The sequence below is a fragment of the Somniosus microcephalus genome, chromosome 24 (genome assembly GCF_052327205.1).
Source record: "Somniosus microcephalus isolate GS21.2 chromosome 24, FLI_Smic_1.0, whole genome shotgun sequence".
NCBI lineage: Eukaryota > Metazoa > Chordata > Chondrichthyes > Squaliformes > Somniosidae > Somniosus > Somniosus microcephalus.
The window spans coordinates 57557067-57575174 of NC_141010.1; the positions used below are offsets into that span (position 1 = coordinate 57557067).

Below are 18108 nucleotides of genomic sequence, written 5' to 3' on the forward strand. Positions count from 1 at the left end.
TGCTGAGCCCGCAAGGCAGGCTTAACAAGCTCAATCAGGGGAAAATCCCTCTGAATGGTCAGGCGAGGATGGAGGTGGGACGTTGACACGACAAGCAGCAGCCCCGCCTCCAACTCCCCTCCATTCACAAAATCCAGTCCAGAATGTCAATTGATGAGGTAGCCCAGTATAATGGGTGGGAGTGGTGCACACTGACCCCTCTGCCATACTTACGTTCTCTGTGTGGTTAGCTTGATAGAGAGCAATTGTATAAACACCGCCATCCTTCAGGTCAACCTCTCCCTCAACACGGATAAAATTAGGCCCAACTCCTGACAGCTGTAAAGAGCACCTGAGGCAAAAGGAACACATAACACAGTGTTACATCAGAGGCCTGAGTGATGGTGGTTCAAGGGCTCCTGCCGTATGGAATGGCACTCAGAGAGAAAAAGGTCATGTGTGCTCATGTTTGTGTGTGCATCGTTTGTGCTCATAAGTCTATGGTTTCTGTATATATGTATGTTTATGTGTACATTTGTGTCTATAGTTTGTGTGTATATGTTGGTGTGTAGGTGTTTATTTATATGTGTGTCTGTGTTTTTGTGTATTAGATAGAATTACACAGAAAGTGCAACACAGAAACAGGCCATTCAGCCCAGCCAGTCCGTGTTGGTGTTTATCCTCCGCGCGAGCGGTGATCCCATGTGCCCACCCTGTCCCAATATCCCTTTAGTCCCCTTTCCTTCAGCCACCTATCTAACCTATTTCTCAAATGTCGTCATGGGCCTCACTATTAACCCCCACAACGAGCTGGAGAGGGTCGGGGAGTAAAACTTTAAAAACGGGGAACGCGCCCTTCAACCCGTTATTGTGGCGGTGGATTTCGTGTCATGTGAGTGCCCCGCGCTCGGCAGGAGGAACACTTCATTAACATATTTAAATCAGGCTCCCACCGTGCAACTGGGAGCCTGACTGAAAAGTAACAGTTGCCGTGCGGGTTTGCCAGGGCTCGGAAAAAACCGGCAGCGAAAGGGAGGCGGGAGCTGCCTGTTCAATAAGGTAAGTGCCTTTTCCACCACTCCTTGTGGGCCAGGAGGAACAGGAATGCATCCACTCCAGACCCTCCAGGAAGCCTTCGGCCTCCCCTCTGCCCATCGTGGCACTAGTGAGTTTAGAACAGGCTGACATCCTGGCCCCCAATGTGAATGGGCACCTCTCGAGGCAGCTCACATCTAGGCCTTTGTACAAGTGCCAGGAGAAGATGCTAGCAGAGACCTAATGGTGTTTGGGAGTCCAGTGAACACAGTATGACTACATCTCAGATTGTCACTCGTAAGGAGCAGAGACTTCAACAGGGCAACATGCAAAGCAACAAGGGGGAAACTAATCAACTGGGAAGTATGTAAATGGTATGTTGGCCTTTATTGCAAGTGGTTTGGGGTACAAGAGTAGGGAAGTCTTGCCACAATTGTACGGGGTTTTGGTTGGACCTGGAATACTGCGCACAGTTTTGATCTCCGTACCTAAAGAAGGGTGTACTTGTCTTAGGGGGGGGGTGCAATGAAGGTTCAGTAGATTGATTTTTGGGAGAGGAGGGTTTTCCTATGAGGAGAGATTGAGTAGAATGGGCCTATCTGGAGATTAGAAGAATAAGAGGTGGTTTCATTGAAACATGTAAGATTCTAAGAGGACTTGACAGGGGAGATGCTGAGAGGTTGTTTCCCCCTGGCTGGAGAGTCTAGAACTAGGGGGCACAGTCTCAGGATAAGGGGTTGGCCATTTACGACTGAGATGAGGAGAAGTTTCTTCACTCAGAGGGTGGTGAATCTTTGGAATTCTCTGCCCCAGAGGGCTGTGGATGCTGAGTCTTTGAGTATATTCAAGGCCGAGATCGATAGATTTTTGGACTCTAGGGGAATCAAGGGATATGGGGATCGGGCGGGAAAGTGGAGTTGAGGTCGAAGATCAGCCATGATCTTATTGAATAGCGGAGCAGGCTCGAGGGGCCGAATGGCCGACTCCTGCTCCTAATTCTTATGTTTCTTATATAATATACCTCATTTGAGGAAACAGAACAATTTCAAAGCTATACAGTGGATGCAGGGAAATAAATATAAACTAAATAGTGCCCAAAATGTCTGAATAGGGCAATTAAAATGGGAACGAGAGTAAAACACAAGCTACGCAAAACTTGCAGGATAAAGAACGGAGAACTCTGGGAGGATTGTAGGAAACAGAGAAACCAGATACAGGAAATGTCAGTGATGGGGAAAGGGCCCGGGATATGAGGGCAGCAAAAGATTTAAACAGAAGATTGAAACCTCCCTCCAGTGTCAGTCACGATCCAAGTAGTTAGAGAAGGAGTTAGAACTGAAAATCAGGTAGAACTAACTCCCCAGGTGCATTCATCACGTCTATCTCACCTGCCAAGTTTTACAGGTGTGTAGGGCGATGGGACAGATGGCCTCATAGCCAGATCTTCAACAGCGTCTGGTGGGCATGTCAGTCTCAGAGTCCTGTTGCTGCTGGGAGCTAGTGTTTCCAACACGGGAAAGATCCTGCAGAAGACACATCCCATTAACGGTGACACCTAATAAAGGGGGCAATCCTTTGCGTCAATCAGCAGGTTGTTAGCGAGCTATTCCTAATGCTGCTGCCCACCTCATTGGCTACACTGAAGGTAAAGAGGCCTAAATCCGTTAGCTGACTACATTCGTCCTTGGGCCTAATCATCTAATTCCGGCGAGTAGCCGGCGCCAACCAGGCACCCCATGGTAGCTTGCCTGTCAGCGCCGAACAATGTTCGGCTTGCGCCGAGGCCCACAGACAAGTCCCAGGAGGGGGTGGAGAGGCAATCGGGGTGGTGCGGGGGGGGGGGGTACGGCCTGTAGTTCTTTTGTGGAACCAGAAGGACTCCACAAAAAACTAAATTTAGGGAAGTTTTGGGGGCCTTTTTTTTTTGAGCGGCCTCCAGTGGCCCCTCTAAGGTCAGCTGGTTAGACAGCTGAAGACTTGGAAACATTAGTTGAAGTTTTGCATTGTATCGCAGGCTCCAACCAGCCTAAACAGCGTTGGAAGTCTGGGTCTGAAATGGGTGCAGGAGCACTCAATACAATATTGCTCATTTCAGGCAGCCACCAGGGCCACCTAAAAATCATCTTCTTCTTCTTAGGCAGTCCCTCGGAACCGAGGATGACTTGCTTCCACACTAAAAATGAGTTCTCAGGTGACTGAGGAGTCCAATGCGGGACCTACAGTCTCTGTCACAGGTGGGGCAGACGGTGGTTGAAGGGGCGGGTGGGTAGGGTGCTTGGGTTGACGTGCGCTCCTTGCGCTGTTTGCGCTTGGCTTCCGCTTGCTCCCGGCAAAGAGACTCGAGATGTTCAGCGCCTTCCCGGAGGATGCTTCTCCTCCAACTTTGTGCGGTCTTGGGCCAGGGATTCCCAGGTGTCGGTGGGTATGTTGCACTTTTTCCAAGGAGCCTTTGAGGGTGTGCTTGAAGCGTTTCCTCTGCCCACCTGGGGCTCTCTAAAAATAGGCCCCAACCAATTTAGCAGTGGCCCGAATGCCTGCGTAGATTGGGCATGGGCCTCTGCCCTGCTAAATGGGCCATTGTTGCAGCCATATTACACCCATAAAATGGGCATAACAATATTAAAATCAGGCCCCATAAAGCTCCTCCCTGGAGTGCCTATGGACTCGTCACCTTGGCAGCAGGGACGTCTAGTGATGCTGTGGGCCCAGGAATTCATTTCTTGTTTCTCTGTAGATGCCGAGTCTTGTTTACACAATAAAAACATGAAAAGCACCCATATTGGATGCACAGCTGCAAAGGGGGCATTTCAACATTTCAACACAATGCAGACCGAGAAATAGCTGGGAATATTCAAAATCTTTGGATTTATTAAATTGCAGTTGAACAAAGGTCTGAGAACAGCTCACTCTCTGGATGCAGTGCTGGGAGAAAGGGAAACAGGTTGCAATTCAAAATATGACTGCTCCTGTGTCTGCAGCTACCCTGTGCATGCTCCAGTGATTTCAGCCGCTCAGCAGATTGCTCCAACAGATGGAACTACTCTGTGCAATTCCCAAATGAATGCAGAAGATCTGGCCAATGCCCCAATGTATGAAGAGACCCTCTGCAATGCCCCAATACATGCAGATGTCTCCTGCAGTGCACATGGTCAGAGATCAACACATCCAAGTTCAGAAAACGACATACCGGACAAGAGCTGAATTATCCAAAATCTTCAAATTGTTGTCAGGAATCTGCAGGAATAAAAATAATCACATAAATTGCAATAACAATGAAATTGAAAATCCAGTTACTTGGGTGCTTTGTGAAATTTTGCCCATTACAGTGAGAGATTGTAAGTATTGGGAATGGAACAACTTCAGTCACACATTACTGGATCACATACAGCACGGGTAAGATACAGAGTAAAGCTCGCTCTACACTGTCCCATCAAACACTCCCAGGGCAGGTACAGCACGGGTAAGATACAGAGTAAAGCTCCCTTTACACTGTCCCATCAAACACTCCCAGGGCAGGTACAGCACGGGTTAGATACAGAGTAAAGCTCCCTTTACACTGTCCCATCAAACACTCCCAGGGCAGGTACAGCACGGGTTAGATACAGAGTAAAGCTCCCTCTACACTGTCCCATCAAACACTCCCAGGGCAGGTACTGTTAGATCCGTGTATCTTGATGTTCTGTGTCCTTCAATAATTAGACAAGAGACTGCAGAGAACAATCATGAGGTGTTTACTGGATGAGGGTTACTCTAAAACTAACTATACAGATCCCTACTCAGGGTTATATACAGGTGTGGTCACTGCCGGTACTACAGTATACAGGAGCTGTAAAAAGTAGTTCTCCCCTTAAAGGTACATACACTACAGGTACAGCACGGGTTAGATACAGAGAAAAGCTCCCTTTACACTGTCCCATCAAACACTCCCAGGGCAGTTACAGCACGGGTTAGATACAGAGTAAAGCTCCCTTTACACTGTCCCATCAAACACGCCCAGGGCAGGTACAGCATGGGTTAGATACAGAGTAAAGCTCCCTCTACACTGTCCCATCAAACACTCCCAGGGCAGGTAAATCACGGGTTAGGTACAGAGTGAAGTTCCCTCTACACTGTCCCATCAATCACTCCCAGGGCAGGTACAGCACGGGTTAGAGACAGAGTAAAGCTCCCTCTACACTGTCCCATCAAACACTCCCGGGGCAGGTACAGCATGGGTTAGATACAGAGTAAAGCTCCCTCTAAACTGTCCCATCAAACACTCCCAGGGCAGGTACAGCACGGGTTAGATACAGAGTAAAGCTCCCTCTACACTGTCCCATCAAACACTCCCAGGGTAGGTACAGCACGGGTTAGATACAGAGTGAAGCTCCCTCTACACTGTCCCACCAAACACTCCCAGGGCGGGTACAGCACGGGGTTAGATACAGAGTAAAGCTCCCACTACACTGTCCCATCAAATACTCCCAGGGCAGGTACAGCAGGGGTTAGGTACAGAGTAAAGCTCCCTCTACACTGTCCCCATCAAACACTCCCAGGGCAGATACAGCACGGGTTAGATACAGAGTGAAGCTCCCTCTACACTGTCCCATCAAACACTCCCGGGGCAGGTACAGCACGGGTTAGAGACAGAGTAAAGCTCCCTCTACACTGTCCCATCAAACACTCCCGGGGCAGATACAGCATGGGTTAGATACAGAGTAAAGCTCCCTCTACACTGTCCCATCAAACACTCCCAGGGCAGGTACAGCACGGGTTAGATACAGAGTAAAGCTCCCTCTACACTGTCCCATCAATCACTCCCAGGGCAGGTACAGCACGGGTTAGAGACAGAGTAAAGCTCCCTCTACACTGTCCCATCAAACACTCCCGGGGCAGGTACAGCATGGGTTAGATCCAGAGTAAAGCTCCCTCTACACTGTCCCATCAAACACTCCCAGGGCAGGTACAGCACGGGTTAGATACAGAGTAAAACTCCCTCTACACTGTCCCATCAAACACTCCCAGGGCAGGTGCAGCATGGGTTAGATACAGAGTAAAGCTCCCTCTACACTGTCCCATCAAACACTCCCAGGGCAGGTACAGCACGGGTTAGATACAGAGTAAATCTCCCTCTACACTGTCCCATCAAACTCTCCCAGGGCAGGTACAGCATGGGTTAGATACAGAGTAAAGCTCCCTCTGCACTGTCCCATCAAACACTCCCAGGGCAGGTACAGCATGGGTTAGATACAGAGTAAAGCTCCCTCTACACTGTCCCATCAAACACTCCCAGGACAGTTACAGCACGGGTTAGATACAGAGTAAATCTCCCTCTACACTGTCCCATCAAACACTCCCAGGGCAGGTACAGCACGGGTTAGATACAGAGTAAAGCTCCCTCTACACTGTCCCACCAAACACTCCCAGGGCAGGTACAGCACAGGTTAGATACAGAGTAAAGCTCCCTCTACACTGGCCCATCAAACACTCCCAGGGCAGGTACAGCATGGGTTAGATACAGAGTAAAGCTCCCTCTACACTGTCCCATCAAACACTCCCAGGGCAGGTACAGCACGGGTTAGATACAGAGTAAAGCTCCCTCTACACTGTCCCATCAAACACTCCCAGGGCAGGTACAGCACGGGTTAGATACAGAGTAAAGCTCCCTCTACACTGTCCCATCAAACACTCCCAGGGCAGGTACAGCACGGGTTAGATACAGAGTAAAGCTCCCTCTACACTGTCCCATCAAACACTCCCAGGGCAGGTGCAGCATGGGTTAGATACAGAGTAAAGCTCCCTCTACACTGTCCCATCAAACACTCCCAGGGCAGGTACAGCATGGGTTAGATACAGAGTAAAGCTCCCTCTACACTGTCCCATCAAACACTCCCAGGGCAGGTACAGCACGGGTTAGATACAGAGTAAAGCTCCCTCTACACTATCCCATCAAACACTCCCAGGGTAGGTACTGCACGGGTTAGATACAGAGTAAAGCTCCCTCTACACTGTCCCATCAATCACTCCCAGGGCAGGTACAGCACGGGTTAGATACAGAGTAAAGCTCCCTCTACACTGTCCCATCAAACACTCCCAGGGCAGGTACAGCACGGGTTAGATACAGAGTAAAGCTCCCTCTACACTGTCCCATCAATCACTCCCAGGGCAGGTACAGCACGGGTTAGATACAGAGTAAAGCTCCCTCTACACTGCCCCATCAAACACTCCCAGGGTAGGTACAGCACGGGTTAGATACAGAGTAAAGCTCCCTCTACACTGTCCCATCAAACACTCCCAGGGCAGGTACAGCACGGGTTAGATACAGAGTAAAGCTCCCTCTACACTGTCCCATCTACACAAATTGTAAGACAGGCTGAGAAATACTTTTTAAAGAATGACTGATACAAATGAAATTTAAATATGTCTTGTAGTCAAAAAGAGCTGCCAATGAAACATGTACAAATAAAACCCCCATGATGCTTGTATTTGAATTGAATGGCCTGACCCTCTGAAACCTCACCAGACCAAACCTCTATATCCTGGGGCTTTGTGCATCAAGGCAAGTTGGCCCCCTTTCTGGGAGTGAACCTAGCTTTTAACCCCAAATGTACAATGACTATAAAAGACACCAATACTCTGGTATATCATTTATAAAAATGCTTCATTTTTGTCACACAATCTTTACCTGTTCTTCCTGCTCACCTGTTTGATGATAAGCTTGCGGGTATTGAAATCTCGCACCATGAAGATTGTACTGCTGGCCTTCGAGTCCGTTGTGACGTTTATGTTTAATGGCAGCGGAGCCACTGAACAGTTTACCGGAACGATGTGTAATGTGAAGGGATCGATGGGCACAAGATAGCTGGCGGAAAACTGAAAAGAACAAGTTACTCAAGGCAATCTGAGAAGCAGGTTGAGATTTGATTGTGTTCTTCGTAAGCAAAGCGATGACAGCGCTGGTAAGCATTGAGGGAATGGGCCTGGAGTGGCACTTCCGATTTTAACTCCAGGTGGATTCCCCGCTCAGGCCTGAGTTAAAATTACAGTCGGGTCTTAATGATGTCATCGGGCTGCAACATGCCTATGTGAAGAAGGACCCTGTCGGCTCCGGGCGTCTGTCCTTGCTGCCTGCTCAGGAGAGCAGTTAAAATTGCAGATGTTGCGATCGTGGCGGCTTTCAGACAGGTAAGAGCCGGGGCGATTTTAACCGGCCGCCCGCCAGGATTCTGCTGAGCGAGTAGGGTTAAAATCCCCCAAATGCAGGATGTGTGTGATTCTGGGAAGGTCATATTTATTGTCCATCAGACAAAGTGCCCTGAGAAAGTGGCATTTTAGGGCATTTTAGAGTAAGGCACGTAGGGGGAGAAATTGAGAAACGATGGAGTACTGCAGGCCTTCCTCCCCTTCTTAAAGGGGAGGGGCCTTGCGCAGTGCGACCCGGGGCCCAGCTGGGCCGCCAGGGATCGGAGAGCCGGCAAAAGAGCCCGGCACTCAAGAGAAGTGCCGAGCTCACGGAGCGCAGCCGGCACGCCGCGGGGGGGCTTCTCAGAAGGCCGGGGATGGCAACGGAGGCAGGTGCTGGCAGGCGGCCAGCAACAAAAATGGCCGCCCGGCACCTCACCTTTAACTAGCGCTGCCCCGGCCACAGGTAGGCCCCCCTGACCCTGTCGGACATAGCGTCCGGCAGCAAGTCAGGGGGCGCTACCAAAGATCGCAGCTGGGAGCGCTATGCACGCCAATGATGTCATCGCCGGCGGCGCTAACGGGAGGTGCAAAGCAACCAAATTTTTCCCCCATAGTGTGGGACTGGAGTCACATGTCGGCCAGACCGGGTAGGGGTTCCCTTCCCTGAATGGCATCAGTGAACCAGTTGGTTTTTTAACAACAATCCAGCAACTTTCATGGCCATTTTTTGGCGGTAGACCACAAATTTCACGAGCTACCATGGTGGGATTGGCACCCATCTCAGTATTGTAACCACTAGCTTGCTGTTCTTAATCTGCAAAGAGTTGGTTCCCCAACGGATTGAGAAATGGATATGAAGAGGGTGAGGCTGTGAGTGAAGACAGCAGAGAGTTTGGCGGGGGGATTCTCCTCTTCCGGGCAGTGTTCAGGCCGAGCATGACTTGTGCCCGTCCCTCTGTACCTGCCCCAGCCCCAACCCATTGTCCAGGGTCAGGGTTCACTGAGTACACACGGAGCGCTCCCAGTGAGATTCCCACCATCAAGAGGAAGCCCACCACTGCTGAGGCGGAGAATCCCAATGGTGCAGCAGCAACAGAAGATCCAGCGAAGGACATTAAAGGAGCTGAAGCTGTCCGAAGATCGGAACTGAAGACCCACTGAAGGCCTCAGTCAAGATCGATACCTTCAGCTGGCAAGTCTCTGGGGCCAACTGCAGGGAAAGGAGGCTGTTACAAAGCCCTCTCCCCCAACTGGGGGGATTCAGGGCCTTTACCCCCATTGCCCAAGGCCTACTGCTACCTTATACATGCTGCCCCAAGAAGCAGCCGTAAGTGGGGTAGAAAGAAGGAGTATCCACCAGGGAAACTGAACCTGGCCCCACCTCACCGCCTGCATTTTCCAACAGTATCCACTGCAATCTCGCCCGATTTCAGGCGGGATGTCGGAGGAGAATCCCACCCTTAAGGAAGGGAATCCTTTTGGCTCAGTGGGTAGCACTCCGGCCTCTGAGTCAGAAGGGCAGCACGGTGGCATAGTGGTTAGCACTGTTGCCTCACAGCGCCAGGGACCCGGGTTCGAATCCGGCCTCGGGCGACTGTCTGTGTGGAGTTTGCACATTCTCCCCGTGTTTGCGTGGGTTTACTCCGGGTGCTCCGGTTTCCTCCCACAGTCCAAAGATGTGCAGGTTAGGTTGATTGGCTATGATAAATTGACCCTTAGTGTTAGGGGGATTAAATACGTGGGGTTACGGGGATAGGGTGGGATAACTGTTGGTGTATGGGTTATGGGGATCGGGTGGGATATGTGTCGGTGCAGGCTCGATGGGCCGAGATGGCCTCTATCTGCACTGTGGGGTTTCTGTGATTCTGTGATTCTAGAGACTTGGGCACATAAATCTAGGCTGGCACTCCAGTGCAGTACTGAGGGAGTGCTGCACTGTCAGAGGTGCCATCTTTCAGATGAGGCATTAAACCGAAGCCCCGTCTGCCCTCTCAGATAGACGTAAAAGATCCCACGGCCACTATTTCGAAGAAGAGCAGGGAAATTCTCCCTGGTGTCCTGGGCCAATATTCATCCCTCAATCAACATCACAAACAGATTATCTGGTCATTATCACATTGCTGTTTGTGGGAGCTTGCTGTGCGCAAATTGGCTGCCGCATCTCCTACATTACAACAGTGACCACACTCCAAAAGTACTTCATTGGCTGTAAAGCACTTTGGGACGTCCTGAGGGTGTGAAAGGCGCTATAGAAATGCACGTCTTTCTAACTTTCTTTATGCATAATGCTACTTCTCTCTTTGAGAATTAGCATAACTAATTAAACTGTCATTGTGTAGCCCAAAATGTGAAGCAGCAGCAGATTACACAAGACTAAAAAAACTTTGTTTTAAAACACACAACCAATGCGTAGCTTGCTAGCCAATCAAACTCTCACAACTGAGGCAGGTGAGTTTGAGTGACATGAGTCAGCTCAGCTAGTCACCGCGATGCAGCCAGTCTGTTACTGTCGGGCATTAAAAGATTCTCATCCTTTGTGAGTGACGCAAAGGAATCAGTCCCTTAAATGTGAGCAGAGAATCGTAGAATCCTACAGCACAGGAGGCCATTCGGCCCATCATGCTCTTTGCAAGAGTTATCCAATTCGTCCCACTCCACCACTCTCTCCCCACAGCCCTGCAAAATTTAACTTTTCAAGTACAGTATTTATCCAATTCCCTTTCGAAAGTTACTATTGAATCTGCTTCCACCGCCCTGTCAGGCAGCGCATTCCAGATCACAACAATTCGCTGCTTAAAAATATTCTCCTCGTCTCCCCTTTGGTTCCTTTGCCGACGATCTTAAGTCATTGAACAAGAAGCTGTAACAGAATCCATTCTTACCGTTTGTGGGTCCATCACAACCTGATTCTCTAAGAAGTCGATGCTAAGTTGGCAGGGAGCTCCGTTAAATAATTTCAATTCAGTCATACCGTCCGGATGAGGCATAACCTGCCACTTCTATGAAAAAAGGTCCATGTCAATCATCAGAATATCCAGAAGAATTTAAAGTTTCTACACTACCTGCTGAGAGGTATCCGGTTCTGCCATCATTTAATCACTCCCCTTCTCACTGCGACCTCCCCCGTGCTGTAGCTGGGAACGGTCCGCCCCTCAGCGGTTGTGCCTGCCACTCAAGTTGTTTTACGATGGAGGGAGGGCAGGTGTGCTTCTGTCACAAAGAAGCGGATACCACCGCAGCCCCCGCCCCCGCCCTCTTCCCCAACGGAATAAGCACATAAATGGGCATCTCCCAAAAACGTGGGATTGCCAACTCCATTGCCATGCTGTCTTCGAACAAGTGCATCAGCTCTTCATCTTTAAACATTGTCCTCATCAAAGAAGGGATGTCAGCAGGAGGGATTGGAGTATTTCCCATTTCAGGCACCCAGGGTCAGCATCAAACACTCCCAGGGCAGGTACAGCACGGGTTAGATACAGAGTAAAGCTCCCTCTACACTGTCCCATCAAACACTCCCAGGGCAGGTACAGCACGGGTTAGATACAGAGTAAAGCTCCCTCTACACTGTCCCATCAAACACTCCCAGGGCAGGTACAGCACGGGTTATATACATAGTGAAGCTCCCTCTACACTGTCCCATCAAACACTCCCAGGGCAGGTACAGCACGGGTTAGATACAGAGTAAAGCTCCCTCTACACTGTCCCATCAAACACTCCCAGGGCAGGTACAAGCACGGGTTAGATACAGAGTAAAGCTCCCTCTACACTGTCCCATCAAACACTCCCAGGACAGGTACAGCACGGGTTAGATACAGAGTAAAGCGCCCTCTACACTGTCCCATCAAACACTCCCAGGGCAGGTACAGCACGGGTTAGATACAGAGTAAAGCTCCCTCTACACTGTCCCATCAAACACTCCCAGGGCAGGTACAGCACAGTTTCGATACAAAGTAAAGCTCCCTCTACACTGTCCCATCAAACACTCCCAGGGCAGGTACAGCACAGTTTCGATACAAAGTAAAGCTCCCTCTACACTGTCCCATCAAACACTCCCAGCGCAGGTACAGCATGGGTTAGATACAGAGTAAAGCTCCCTCTACACTGTCCCATCAAACACTCCCAGGGCAGGTACAGCACGGGTTAGATACAGAGTAAAGCTCCCTCTACACTGTCCCATCAAACACTCCCAGGGCAGGTACAGCATGGGTTAGATACAGAGTAAAGCTCCCTCTACACTGTCCCATCAAACACTCCCAGGGTAGGTACAGCACGGGTTAGATACAGAGTAAAGCTCCCTCTACACTGTCCCCATCAAACACTCCCAGGGCAGGTACAGCACGGGTTAGATACAGAGTAAAGCTCCCTCTACACTGTCCCATCAAACACTCCCAGGGCAGGTACAGCACGGGTTAGATACACCTTGTGATGAAATATTCCATTCATCACTGCCTGTGACTGTGGTTGGTTTCAGGTTTCAGTTCCCTTACCTCAGTTCCGTCTCCTCACCATTGTATTGTATATTGTAATGTATTGTGTGTAGGGCTCCGCCCATACCTGGCCCCTATGTAAGCAAGCTCAGTCTGGCCTCATATCCAGTACTGCAGACCTCCAGATGGAAGATACCTCTCTCCACTGCGTGTTACCTTCTAAGTTAATAAAAGCCTTGTTTTGTTTCGCTAACATCGAGTCTCGGAATTATTGAGGCACATCACACCTCTCACTCTTGGATTTAAGGTCCAGGGTATATGTAGTTTCAGTTAATCAGAACCACAATCTGCAGACACCACCCTCCTCATTCACCTATAAAATCTAGCATAGTATAAAAACTCACTCCAAACTGAACAAATACTGAACTGAAAGCTAAAAAAACCAAACTGCAGCTTCCTGCTGAATCAAGCCGTGTCTCACCTGAATCTGCAGCTGGACAATCCCAGTGATACAGAACGCAACAACAGCTCCCACCAACCCGACAGACATCCGTGTGACCGGTCTGTAGGTTAACAGCATACCAGGGAGAATTAAACATCAGGACCAGAGAGAGAAAGAGCGAGTTAAACAACAGAACCAGAGAGAAAGAGTTAAACATCAAACCAGACAGAGTATAACGTGTCAGAACAAGGGGTATTTACAGACTGGAATCTAATCAAGGGGTTCGGGGGGGGGTTATATATAGAATAACAGATATCTGGGAATGAGTTACAGGCTGGAATCTAATCGAGGGGTTCGGGGGGGGGTTATATATAGAATAACAGATATCTGGGAATGAGTTACAGGCTGGAATCTAATCGAGGGGTTCAGGGGGGGGTTATCTTTTGAATAACAGATATCTGGGAATGAGTTACAGGCTGGAATCTAATCGAGGGGTTCAGGGGGGGGTTATATATAGAATAACAGATATCTGGGAATGAGTTACAGGCTGGAATCTAATCGAGGGGTTCGGGGGGGGGTTATATATAGAATAACAGATATCTGGGAATGAGTTACAGGCTGGAATCTAATCGAGGGGTTCAGGGGGGGGTTATATATAGAATAACAGATATCTGGGAATGAGTTACAGGCTGGAATCTAATCGAGGGGTTCAGGGGGGGTTATATATAGAATAACAGATATCTGGGAATGAGTTACAGGCTGGAATCTAATCGAGGGGTTCAGGGGGGGGTTATATATAGAATAACAGATATCTGGGAATGAGTTACAGGCTGGAATCTAATCGAGGGGTTCGGGGGGGGTTATATATAGAATAACAGATATCTGGAAATGAGTTACAGGCTGGAATCTAATCAAGGGGTTTGGGTGTTTTATATACAGGATAACAGATACCTGGGAGTAAGTTACAGGAGTTTGGGTGGTTTAATATAAAATAACTGATACCCAGGAGTGCGTTACAGGCCAGGATCTAATCAAGGGGTTCAGGTGGGTTACAGATAATCCCTGTTACCATCAGGACCCCTGTTAATGAGGGATTTCACACTCACGTCCATTATTAAAGAGGGGCTAACACCATCAGTGCCCCTTTTATAAAATTATAAAGTGATACAGCACAGAAGCAGGCCACGTGGCCCCCCATGCCTGTGCCGGCTCTGAAAGAGCTGTCCATTCTCCCGCTCTTTCCCTACCGCACTGAAAATTGTTCCTCTTCAAGTACTTATCTAATTCCCTTCTGAAAATTATTATTAAATCTTCCTCCACTGCCCCTTCAGGCAGTTCATTCCAGATCACAACAACTTGCTGCGTAAAAAAAATTCTCCTTATTTCATTAATGTGGGATTCTCACCATCAGGACCCTAGTGAGAGAGGGATTCTCACCATCAGGACCCTAGTGAGAGAGGGATTCTCACCATCAGGACCCTAGTGAGAGAGGGATTCTCACCATCAGGACCCTAGTGAGAGAGGGATTCTCACCATCAGGACCCTAGTGAGAGAGGGATTCTCACCATCAGGACCCTAGTGAGAGAGGGATTCTCACCATCAGGACCTTAGTGAGAGAGGGATTCTCACCATCAAGACCCTAGTGAGAGAGGGATTCTCACCATCAGGACCCTAGTGAGAGAGGGATTCTCACCATCAGGACCCTAGTGAGAGAGGGATTCTCACCATCAGGACCCTAGTGAGAGAGGGATTCTCACCATCAGGACCCTAGTGAGAGAGGGATTCTCACCATCAGGACCCTAGTGAGAGAGGGATTCTCACCATCAAGACCCTAGTGAGAGAGGGATTCTCACCATCAGGACCCTAGTGAGAGAGGGATTCTCACCATCAGGACCCTAGTGAGAGAGGGATTCTCACCATCAGGACCCTAGTGAGAGAGGGAGTCTCACCATCAGGACCCTAGTGAGAGAGGGATTCTCACCATCAGGACCCTAGTGAGAGAGGGATTCTCACCATCAGGACCCTAGTGAGAGAGGGAGTCTCACCATCAGGGCCCTAGTGAGAGAGGGATTCTCACCATCAGGACCCTAGTGAGAGAGGGATTCTCACCATCAGGACCCTAGTGAGAGGGGGATTCTCACCATCAGGACCCTAGTGAGAGAGGGATTCTCACCATCAGGACCCTAGTGAGAGAGGGATTCTCACCATCAGGACCCCCTAGTGAAGAGGGATTCTCACCATCAGGCCCTAGTGAGAGAGGATTCTCACCATCAGGACCCTAGTGAGAGAGGGATTCTCACCATCAGGACCCCAGTGAGAGGGATTCTCACATCAACCTTGAAGAGGATCTCCATGCCCTATGACAACACAGGTCCCAATGTAAGGTCAGCTGACAACACTGAGATTCCAAAGAATCCAGAGCCCTGCATCATTTGAGATGAGTTCGGATTGAGGTGCCCGAGTGATTGGTCTGCTTCCCTGAGATTCGATGGCTGGTGAGAGTTGGGATCTGCCCGTACTTCTTTCCTGAATATTCGATGCTGGTGAGAGGTGGTCTTCTTCTAGTTCATGCTGGGAGGGCCTGAGTGAGAGAGGGAGTCACCAAGCTCTTATGTATCTCTGTTCTCTTCCTCTGAATTATCCTTTCAAACATCCAACTGCATACATCAATACATTCCATCCTGAATTTCCATTAATAACTATCGATTTCCTCTTCTCTTACCAGATCCATTTACTTCATCACCTTACACTGATAATAATCACTCCCCAAATATCTTCAGCTCCACCTGAATCGTTCAACTCTGACTTGTTCCTTAAGGAAGCTATGATTGAATTAAGAGCTCTGACGTTGGTCTTACCAGTCTCCCGAGGTAATATCGTTACTGGCTCTTGCAAGGTGAGGTCTTACCCTCTTCCCCATTACCTGGGTAATTCTCATATCTCATTTGACTGGGCTGGTCTTCTTCCTGTTTCAGTTGTGCTGAGCCCTGAGGTCTATGTCTGTATCTCCGAGTATCATTGCGATAGGTGAGAGATGTATTGAAGGTGATCTTTGAGATCATGTAGATGTCTAGGATAGAGATGAATGGTTGGGTCATAGTAATGTATAGTGAGATTAGTGCGGTGAGAGGTGAGATTGAGGACATAGTTCAGGGTCTATCTCTCTCTACGACTCTGGTTAAGGTCTCTCTCTTAATCTTGTTGCAGGTTCTCTCTCAATGTACGCTGTCAGCTCTCCCTTACTGCGATGTTCAGTCTCTCTCCAGAATCTGTTCAGTCTCTCTCTCACAGTGAATCTGGTTCAGGTCTCTTCTCCAGTGGACTCTGGGAGGTTCCTCGCCATTGTCTGGGTTCAGGTCTCTCTCCTTGACTCTGGGTTCAGTCTATCTCTCCCAGTGACTCTGGGGTTCAGGTCTCTCCTCCAGTGACTCTGGGTTCAGGTCTCTCTCTCCAGTGACTCTGGTCAGGTCTCTCTCATTCTGTTCAGTCTCTCTCAGACTCTGGGTTCAGGTCTCTCTCCCAGTGCTCTTCAGGTCTCTCTCTCTGACTCTGGGGTTCAGTCTCTCTCCCAGTGACTCTGGTTCAGTCTCTCTCTCCCAGTGACTCTGGGGTTCAGGTCTCTCTCTCCTGTGACTCTGGGGTTCAGGTCTCTCTCTCCAGTGACTCTGGGTTCAGGTCTCTCTCTCCCAGTACTCTGGTTCAGGTCTCTCTCCCAGTGACTCGGGGTTCAGGTCTCTCTCTCCCAGTGACTCTGGGGTTCAGGTCTCTCAGTGACTCGGGTTCAGTCTCTCTCCCATGACTCTGGGTTCAGGTCTCTCTCTCCAGTGACTCTGGGTTCAGGTCTCTCTCCCAGTGACTCTGGGGTTCAGTCTCTCTCTCCCAGTGACTCTGGGGTTCAGGTCTCTCTCCCAGTGACTCTGGGTTCAGGTCTCTCTCTCCTAGTGACTCTGGGTTCAGGTCCTCTCTCCAGTGACTCTGGGGTTCAGGTCCTCTCTCTCCCAGTGACTCTGGGGTTCAGGTCTCTCTCTCCAGTGACTCTGGGGTTCAGGTCTCTCTCTCCCAGTGACTCTGGGTTCAGGTCTCTCTCTCCAGTGACTCTGGGGTTCAGGTCTCTCTCCCAGTGACTCTGGGGTTCAGGTCTCTCTCTCCCAGTGACTCTGGGTTCAGGTCTCTCTCCCAGTGACTCTGGGGTTCAGGTCTCTCTCTCCCAGTGACTCTGGGGTTCAGGTCTCTCTCTCCAGTGACTCTGGGTTCAGGTCTCTCTCTCCAGTGACTCTGGGGTTCAGGTCTCTCTCTCCCAGTGACTCTGGGTTCAGGTCTCTCTCTCCAGTGACTCTGGGGTTCAGGTCTCTCTCTCCCAGTGACTCTGGGGTTCAGGTCTCTCTCCAGTGACTCTGGGGTTCAGGTCTCTCTCTCCAGTGACTCTGGGTTCAGGTCTCTCTCCCAGTGACTCTGGGGTTCAGGTCTCTCTCTCCCAGTGACTCTGGGTTCAGGTCTCTCTCTCCCCAGTGACTCTGGGGTTCAGGTCTCTCTCTCCCAGTGACTCTGGGGTTCAGGTCTCTCTCTCCCAGTGACTCTGGGGTTCAGGTCTCTCTCTCCAGTGACTCTGGGGTTCAGGTCTCTCTCTCCCAGTGACTCTGGGGTTCAGGTCTCTCTCTCCCAGTGACTCTGGGGTTCAGGTCTCTCTCTCCCAGTGACTCTGGGGTTCAGGTCTCTCTCTCCCAGTGACTCTGGGGTTCAGGTCTCTCTCTCCAGTGACTCTGGGGTTCAGGTCTCTCTCTCCAGTGACTCTGGGGTTCAGGTCTCTCTCTCCAGTGACTCTGGGGTTCAGGTCTCTCTCCCAGTGACTCTGGGGTTCAGGTCTCTCTCCAGTGACTCTGGGGTTCAGGTCTCTCTCTCCCAGTGACTCTGGGGTTCAGGTCTCTCTCTCCCAGTGACTCTGGGGTTCAGGTCTCTCTCTCCCAGTGACTCTGGGGTTCAGGTCTCTCTCTCCCAGTGACTCTGGGGTTCAGGTCTCTCTCCCAGTGACTCTGGGTTCAGTCGTCTCTCTCCAGTGACTCT

At 49.9% G+C, this 18108-nt stretch overlaps 1 protein-coding gene across 1 annotated transcript in view; it reads right to left on the reverse strand.

Moving 5' to 3' along the window:
- LOC147101490 (solute carrier family 15 member 1-like) overlaps positions 1 to 18108 on the reverse strand; it is a 171476-nt gene that overhangs the window by 31717 nt on the left and 121651 nt on the right. Inside the window, exons 12-17 of the mRNA XM_085966025.1 lie at positions 13087 to 13168; positions 11061 to 11177; positions 7696 to 7866; positions 4202 to 4248; positions 2403 to 2537; positions 214 to 331 (exon numbers count right to left, since the gene is read on the reverse strand). Of these exons, the coding sequence (XP_085822151.1) occupies positions 214 to 331; positions 2403 to 2537; positions 4202 to 4248; positions 7696 to 7866; positions 11061 to 11177; positions 13087 to 13168 (670 nt within the window). The remainder of the gene's footprint in view (positions 1 to 213; positions 332 to 2402; positions 2538 to 4201; positions 4249 to 7695; positions 7867 to 11060; positions 11178 to 13086; positions 13169 to 18108) is intronic.